A 7,808-nucleotide genomic window follows, 5' to 3' on the forward strand; every position below is an offset into this window, starting at 1 on the left:
TTGGACACTAAGGCCACAGCTTGCATGCATAACAGCTTATTTAGCCTTTGATGCTACAAGAATTTATCATATCAATAGGAGCTACAACTTCCGATCACACACCAAGTTAGATTAGCAATCAGAAGTCAAAACTTTTCTTACAAGTTTAAATGTTTAGGTTCGGGCAATGGTTTCTTGCCTTAATGCAGCAGCAGTTGAACTTTCTTTTGTTCTGCAATGTAAGGTTCTACATGTGCGATGCTGCTAATCTATGAAATTATTTGAGTTCAAAAAAAAACCTAGCAAACATTCAATTTGAGTGTGGCTAGATCATCGATTGAGATTTAACCAAATCTCAGTCAAGTGAGATACTCCCTCCGTCCCACAATATAAGAACGTTTTTGACACTACACAAGTGTTAAAAACGTTCTTATATTATGGGACGAAGGGAGTAGTATATAAAAAAAACTAAAAAGATAATTTTGCACGGATCCACAAGATCAAACGAATATAGCATCGACTGAGAAAATTCTCAATCAACTGAGACTAGCAAAATTGGTTTCAAACTCGACTTGTTTAAAAAAAACGCTGGCAGCCAGAACTCTTTTCTAGTAAGTAGCAGGATTTTTCCTGCTCTCCTAAAAAAAGGGCAAACTACCAAGCAAATTAAACGAGCAAACTATGCATCTCCATTCAAATGTAGAAGCTGCTGGTTAGACATGACACAATCATCAGATGTGAATAATGGTTCTATATGTCCTTTATTGTGAGCCCCACTTACATAACATCAGCATCTACAGAATCGCTTGCATGTTTGACAATAATATGCGATGGTGCAGTAAAAGCTCGTTCTGTTCAGGATGAAAGCATGACAGGTAATGGCGACATAAGCAAAATGACTTGAATCGATGAGTAATGACTATTCAAGCATTGAAGTGGAAGAGGTCTTTCACAGTCTTGATTTGAGCTCAGCAGCAACAGCGTCAATGAACTCTTCAGTGTTCAGGTAATCGCTTCTTGTAACTCTGAAAACGAAAGAGCACAATGAGATATCAGATTATCAATTATGAATTCAGGGTAATAATAGAGAAAAATACAGTAGAGGGAAAGCTGAACAGCATAACATACTTTGAGGATCCATGGACAAGGAGTGCAAGGTCCTTGGTCATCTTCCCAGACTCCACAGTTCCGACGCACGCTTCCTCAAGTTTCTGTGCAAATTCAAGAAGTCTAGCATTCTCGTCTAGCTTTGCCCTGCAGTGTGGACATGGGAGAATCAGCTAAAAAGCAAAGTCCACTAGAGTAATAATTATAGGCACCAATATACTTGTCTTAATTACTATTTTGGTCACACCAGAAAAAGGTATGCTGTCACTGATACAGTATAACTGAACAAAGTGGAAATTACCCTCGTATACATGGTTATCACAAAAGGTTGCACACTGGCACCGGTAGAGATATAGAAGTACTAGGTGTACCTGTGTGCAAGTCCTCTTGTCCAAGCAAAGATTGAAGCAATGCTGTTTGTGCTGGTTTCACCACCTTTCTGGTGAACACGGAAATGGCGGGTAACTGTGCCATGGGCAGCTTCAGCTTCGATGGTTTTACCATCAGGGCACATCTATAAATATCAAAAGGAATTAGCACAACCTAACAAATATTCTCAATATATATTTAGAAGTACTGACATGGATATGACCAAAGTAAAGGCTTTTCACACTAGAGATAACACCCAAGATTTAGTCAAGATTCAAGAACATTAGTAATGAGAAAATACATACCAATACTGACGTCATCAAGCCCAAAGAGCCAAAACCTGCACATACACTTCAGCATTGGTTATTGAGCACGGGAAAAAAAGATACATTTTCTGAATATTTTATGCAGAGACTCAAAAGTTGCAGTGTTGTGACCTTGAGCTAAGAAATCACTCTGCACATCTCCGTCATAGTTCTTGCAAGCCCAAACATAGCCTCCTTCGCTCTTAAGTGCATAGGCAACCATGTCATCGATGAGACGATGTTCATACCTACCAAAAAGCAACTCATGACATACTTTGACAAAAGATTCCAAAAGAGCTCGAAGCAAGAATGATTCAAAACGTACCATATTCCAGCAGCCTCATATTTGGATTTCCAGCCAGCTTCATAGATCTCCTGGAAAATGTCCTTGAACCTACACAATAAAAGTATATTTAGCCTGATCTAATTGTCTCGGAACAGGCCTTAACTAATATTTAAGTGTAGCTATGAACTACCTGCCATCATATTTCTTAAGGATTGTGTTTTTTGTGCTAAGGTACAATGGCCATTTCTTCTCATAAGCGATTGCCATAGAAGCTTCAGCAAAACCTCGAATTGACTGTACACAATAATTAATTAATTAGATGTCTGGATTTTACACCAAAATGCAAATATTGTTTGTAATTGCAGAAACCAGTCCAGGCATAGCAGTACCTCATCTGTGTTGTACATAGCCATGGCGACTCCTCCAGCACCAGTGAAGTTAAAAACCTCAAGGTCAACCGTCTCGTCTTTTCCCTCTGCCAGTAGACCAAAGAAACAAAAAGGCAAAGAATATCAGGGTTTGCTAGCACCAGTTCTCTGAACAAACAAGACAATCATACGTGAAAATATAGAACTACAAAGACTTCATTCTTTCATACTTAAATTTTAAGTGGAGTGATTATGCAACCGTACCGAAAACTAGTCTGAGTTTGCCAGGTCCCTTGAGAACGGCATCAGTTGCTCTGTACTGATCACCGAAAGCATGCCTTCCAATGCAGATGGGCTTAGTCCATCCTGATTACACCAAAGAAACAGTTTAGCAAGGAAATTTTGCATTTCAAAATGTGTTCACGTTAGAAAAAAAAGTATGCACTCCCTCCGATCCATATTATTTGTCACTGCTTTAGTAGTACAAAGTTGTACTAAAGCAGGGGCAGGTAATATGAATCGGAGGGAGTAGTAGTTTTAATCCTGCTTACCTGGAACAAGCTTTGGGACATTCTTGCATATAATTGGCTCTCTGAACACGGTGCCTGCAGGTAACAAGTGTAAGAGAAATGTCAACAACCTAACTACGTTCATTTTTTTAGCGAAAACCTAATATGTCCATTATATTGAAATACAGCAGGAGCTTACCATTTATAATGTTCCTAATTGTGCCATTTGGGCTCCTCCACATTTGTTTTAGGTTGAACTCCTTAACCCGATCTTCATCTGTCATGGTGAAGTAACCAGATATTAGAGAGAAAATATCATCAAATAGTGCTAGTGCTTCAACAATATGAAGAACAAATAATTGAGCTGCATAAGCTTGAGTGAAATATACCTGGAGTAATGGTTGCACATTTAATAGCCACATTGTACCTGAAAATAACATTGAATTAGAACAGCACTATAGGACAACAAAGTCATAAGAATATGCTAAAGTTATATATGGTCAAATACTTCTGACAAAACTAGCTAGTTTCAAAGATATGAAAATGATACAACTAATCAACAAGACTAGTGAAATGATATCTCCCTCGTTGTTAATAATATTTGAATAATTAAGAACATCAATCATAGTACTCAAAATTCGTAGGGAAATATACCGCAACAAAACTACTAATGATTAAAAAACAGGACACACAAATTGCAGGCTACATAAATCGCTTGAAATGGTGTGATCACAGCAACCATATTTTTACTTGAACCCAAGCATAACATCAGCACAAACTCAAATTATTCAAAACTTCTTACTTGAGAGTAGCCTCTGCAGCCTCCACTGTAACCTTGTCATCAGTTGCATCACGGTGTAGAACTCCCAAGTCAAAGTACTTAATGTCCAAGTCCAAAAATGGGAAGATAAGCTGAAACAAACGAAACAATCAGCCTGACAGCATATGGAAAACAAGAACCACACACACACAATGGCCCAAGCGGATCAGATTTGTCAGAGCTGTTGCTTATTGACTACCTTGTCCTTGATAGACTGCCAGAATACTCTGGTCATCTCATCGCCTATAGGTAAAAAAACAGGACATCAGCACGACAGCGGACCAACAAATCAATTGATTACATAAGATGAAAAAAACTACAAATATTAGTATTATTTTGTGAACAAATTTATTGCTTAAACCGAAAGTTCGACATCATTTTCTTTCCCAAAAAAAAACGAGCTACCCAATGCAACATGCGATGCAGGCATGAAGCACTGGCTACGATTGGACCGAAAGCGTGAGCAATCGTGTCAAAAAACACTTAAGGTTACGGTTTCTGAAAATAGATTTCAAAGACGAGATCCAGTAGTTATACGTCAGACAGAACTATTTCACCAGCAGAGTACGCCCAACCCTGCACCTTCCCACTGTCAATAGACAATCATGTTCGTACCCAAGGTGTCATGCATGTGCAATTATCTCGCCATCTACGTTCTAAATCCGATCTCTGACACCACGGCGGCGATCCAACTACGGAGATAGATCAGAGGCACCTGAGCCCAACAGTTAAGATTGGAATAAAGGAGGGGCAGAACGACGGCTACATCTCTCAGATCTCCCGGCATCACCCCGACCAGAATACAAAATTCAGCAGAGGCATCGTTTATATCGGCAAGGGAACGGCGGAGATAGATCTGCCGGGGAGTGGGAGCGGGAGCGGGATCTGACCGTCCATCTCGACGATGGGGTTGGCGACCTTGATCTTCTCGAACGCCATGGCGGCCGCGGCGGACGCTGATTGCCTCGGAGGTCGGGAGCGGGTCGGGGCAGGTTGGTGGGGTAGGCGGCGGCTGTGGTGACTCGGGGAGGTGAGAGAACGGAGTGAGTAACTTTGCCAGCGCATTTAAAGACCAGGTCGGAGGGGGCGAGTGGGCCCGTCTGCGGTAGGGATATTTTAGAAAAACATTTAAATCTGCCTCACTCCGGCCGATAGGATCGGATCAGACTGCGCGTGGGGATGGGGGTGGGGCGTTTGGACTTTGGATGGTGCGTGCGGGTGTTGGGACTTTGGGACCTCCGTGGCCAAGGAGTTTTTGGCTTGCAAGTGTCTGAAGAGTCCGAGTTTTTTTAGCACTGCTATGCACACAACATTGTGTGCATGATGATTCCTGCATAATATTATGGGCGTGTTTGATTATCCGCATAAGTCCGAACCAGGCCCGGGTGAGAAGAGTTTTGACTGTTTGGTTGGCCTGGATACACTGTTCAGCCTGTATCGCACGAACTTTAAAGCACCCTCGAGCCAGTCCCGCGAATTACGATTGAATCGGCAGTTTCTCGCGAGTCGGGCCCGAGTGAGGCACGTGGGCGACGGGGGCTGCACGCGAGCCACCCTCAAGAAGCCGCTTTGCTTTCCGAAGCGCCGGCAGTTATTACCCTCATCGCTCGCTCTCTCCTCTCCCCACTCTCACCGACGGCGGCGGCGTGCAGCAGATCAAAGAACAGCAAGTCGACCTCCTGCCACCTTGACTGGCATCCGCAGCAGCACTTCGGCAAGGGTGGTAAGCTATTTTCCCCCTCCTCGCCTACTACATCGCATTCGATTTGAGTTTCGATTCGATCCGCGTTAGGGGCACGGGGAATCGAAGTAAACACCGTAGAAGCGACCATAACATCGCCATGACTACCGGTGCGGTCACCCAGCGAGCAACCTAGGAAGAAATCCCTCCATCCAATGCCCCAAGGGAAGGGGTTGGCATTGGGGTTTGGGTTGGGTTGGGGTTGGGGTTCATGGCATTAGGTTGGAGGAAGAGCGAGAGACTGGGTAAGTGGTGAGCGGCAAGGTGGGTTAATAAAGGGGCACGCGAGCATAGGTTTTAATGGCGGTGTTGCAACGTTCATAATGCAGATGGTCACCCAGCCTTTGAAACTCTTCATAATGCAGATCGACATGGAGAACAAGGGAAAGGAGGTGGTGCCATCGACGGAGCAGGGCAGGGGCAAGGACGATGTGCCGCCCTCTGAGGTGATGCCCGTCCAGAGCCCGGGCACGGACGACGGCGTGCCCCCCACTTGCAAGTGCCGGAACTATGGCCACTACCATGAGGTGGGAGGGCCAACCACCTTCTGCAAGGTGATCATGGCCTCCCAGCTCGAGGTCATACCTATGTCGTTGGACTTCATGAGGCACTTCCTGTAAGTGTCGCGGGAGTTCAAACTGCAGACGAACACCAACTGCTTCTGGAGGGTCACTATCCGGCTATTGAACGGCAGGGTCACTCTCGATCAGGGTTGGGCCACCTTCGCCGCCATCCATCATATCAAGATAGGCTTCATGGTGACCTTCAAGCTGCCGACTCCCGACATGTTGAAGGTCATCGTCTTCAATGCCAAGTGGTGACCAGGTGCGGGAGGCACGATGACGCCTTCGTCGTCAATGCCTAGTACAGCCCCTCGTATGCTCCAGTTGCTTTAGTTTAATATCAAACTGATTTGCGTTTGAACTTGTTCGTTTATGTGTGGCACAATATTTATAACTGCTTAGTACTACTATGTTCTGTTGTGTGTGTTCTACCTAATGGCGTTGTGTGTTGGTAACCTCAGCACCGCACCGAAGAGGTTATCAGACAACAGGGGTTGCATGCAACCAAACACCAGGCCTTGTGTTCGCGCGTACACAAGCGGGCAACCAAACACCATGTGCAAAGCTAGCTCCTAATGCATGAGAACTAAATGCGAGCAACCAAACAGGTTGCAGATGTTGGTTTAGAGGCTACATTTGCTCAACCAACCTCATGTGAGCCAGGCTTGAGCTAGCCAGGCCCAGTCACTACGGCTACCAAACACGCCCCATATATCAGTCCGTTCATGCATGTATCAAAGTGCAGCATACGGTTGGTTGACCATCGTGCAGACATGCATTGTCTGCACAACAATTCTATTTTTTACCGTAATTTGAATAGTCTGAGTTCTTGGATAACAAGTAAAAAAATGCTAATGATATTCAACGAACATTCGAATGTATGAGTTTGCAAATGTTTTTCACGGTATTTTATGTTGTGGGAACATGGCAATTCCTTTAAGCGAACACGGCAAATTTCAAGCAAAATCCTTCTTTTGCAGAATTTGTCATGTGTTTCTGAAGAAATTCTCGTGTGTGTTTGAAGAACTTGCTATGGAAAACGTTTGGAAATGCCATGCTCCCAAAGAACGTCCACTGGCTATTGCGGTCAAAAAAGAGTTTGAATTTTTATTGTTGTTAACTTGTTATCTTTGGGCTTTATTTTGATGGGTGTGTGGCTCAGTCCATTTTTAATCAGACCTTTTGTTTCCCTTTTGTCTGACGTATAGGCTGGACAGGGGTCCGGACAGAAAAACATTCTTCAACCGGTGCTTCTACTTTTAACCCTGAATGTATGGGTTGTCCAGCATTCTTCAAACCCAGCCTAAATTTGGGACGATTTAGGATCGCTCGTACAAGTCTATCATGTCGAGCTCACGGTATGAACCCATAGAAAATCAAGCAGTCTATCGTGGAGCTCATCAGTTTGCCCACATGCATTCATGGTATGGTGCCGCATGTCGCCCTTGCCAAGTTCGTCATCGATTGCACCCTCTCGCGAAGAACCGTTCCATCCCGGGGTCCCTTTAGTCTAAGCATATGGTGACAACATACCGTCGTGAGATCCGTCTATGTGACGTCAAGCAAGAGCAACTCTTTACGGTGGACCCCTGGCGACAAGGAGATGCCCTATATTCGCCTCGCCATTGATGGCCAAGTGCCCACAGCTACGACAAAAGCGTCAGGGACTTCTTTCTGACGAGGAGTAGGGGAGTTATAGTTTGTTCAATTGCAATTTTCCTTTTGTATGTAGATTCTAGTTCCTTTTTATCTCTCTGTTTA

The 7,808-nt window shown here is 44.1% G+C and overlaps 1 protein-coding gene across 1 annotated transcript; it reads right to left on the reverse strand.

Annotated features, from left to right (window-relative positions):
• Positions 1 to 645: 645 nt before the first annotated feature.
• Positions 646 to 4,927, reverse strand: LOC109741022 (cytosolic isocitrate dehydrogenase [NADP]). Its single transcript, XM_020300100.4, has 15 exons — positions 4,634 to 4,927; positions 3,943 to 3,986; positions 3,726 to 3,835; positions 3,313 to 3,350; positions 3,123 to 3,200; positions 2,966 to 3,019; positions 2,679 to 2,780; positions 2,436 to 2,521; positions 2,237 to 2,340; positions 2,086 to 2,154; positions 1,893 to 2,008; positions 1,761 to 1,795; positions 1,458 to 1,600; positions 1,108 to 1,233; positions 646 to 1,004 (listed from the first exon to the last, which is right to left on the reverse strand). The coding sequence occupies exons 1-15, from the start codon at positions 4,806 to 4,808 to the stop codon at positions 929 to 931; spliced, it is 1,356 nt and encodes a 451-aa protein (XP_020155689.1). The 5' UTR covers positions 4,809 to 4,927; the 3' UTR covers positions 646 to 928.
• Between the last annotated feature and the right edge of the window lie 2,881 nt (positions 4,928 to 7,808).

Source organism: Aegilops tauschii, chromosome 3 (assembly GCF_002575655.3).
Source record: "Aegilops tauschii subsp. strangulata cultivar AL8/78 chromosome 3, Aet v6.0, whole genome shotgun sequence".
NCBI classification, from domain to species: Eukaryota; Viridiplantae; Streptophyta; class Magnoliopsida; order Poales; family Poaceae; genus Aegilops; species Aegilops tauschii.

Bases quoted from the DNA above. Each gene is read 5' to 3' on its own strand.
- LOC109741022 (XM_020300100.4), bottom strand. From the start codon at position 4,808: ATGCGCTGGCAAAGTTACTCACTCCGTTCTCTCACCTCCCCGAGTCAC. The intron at 2,341-2,435 runs GTACTGCTATGC...TATTGTGTACAG, and splicing joins CTATGTACAACACAGATGAG to TCAATTCGAGGTTTTGCTGA. The intron at 1,796-1,892 runs GTCACAACACTG...GTGTATGTGCAG, and splicing joins GAGTGATTTCTTAGCTCAAG to GTTTTGGCTCTTTGGGCTTG.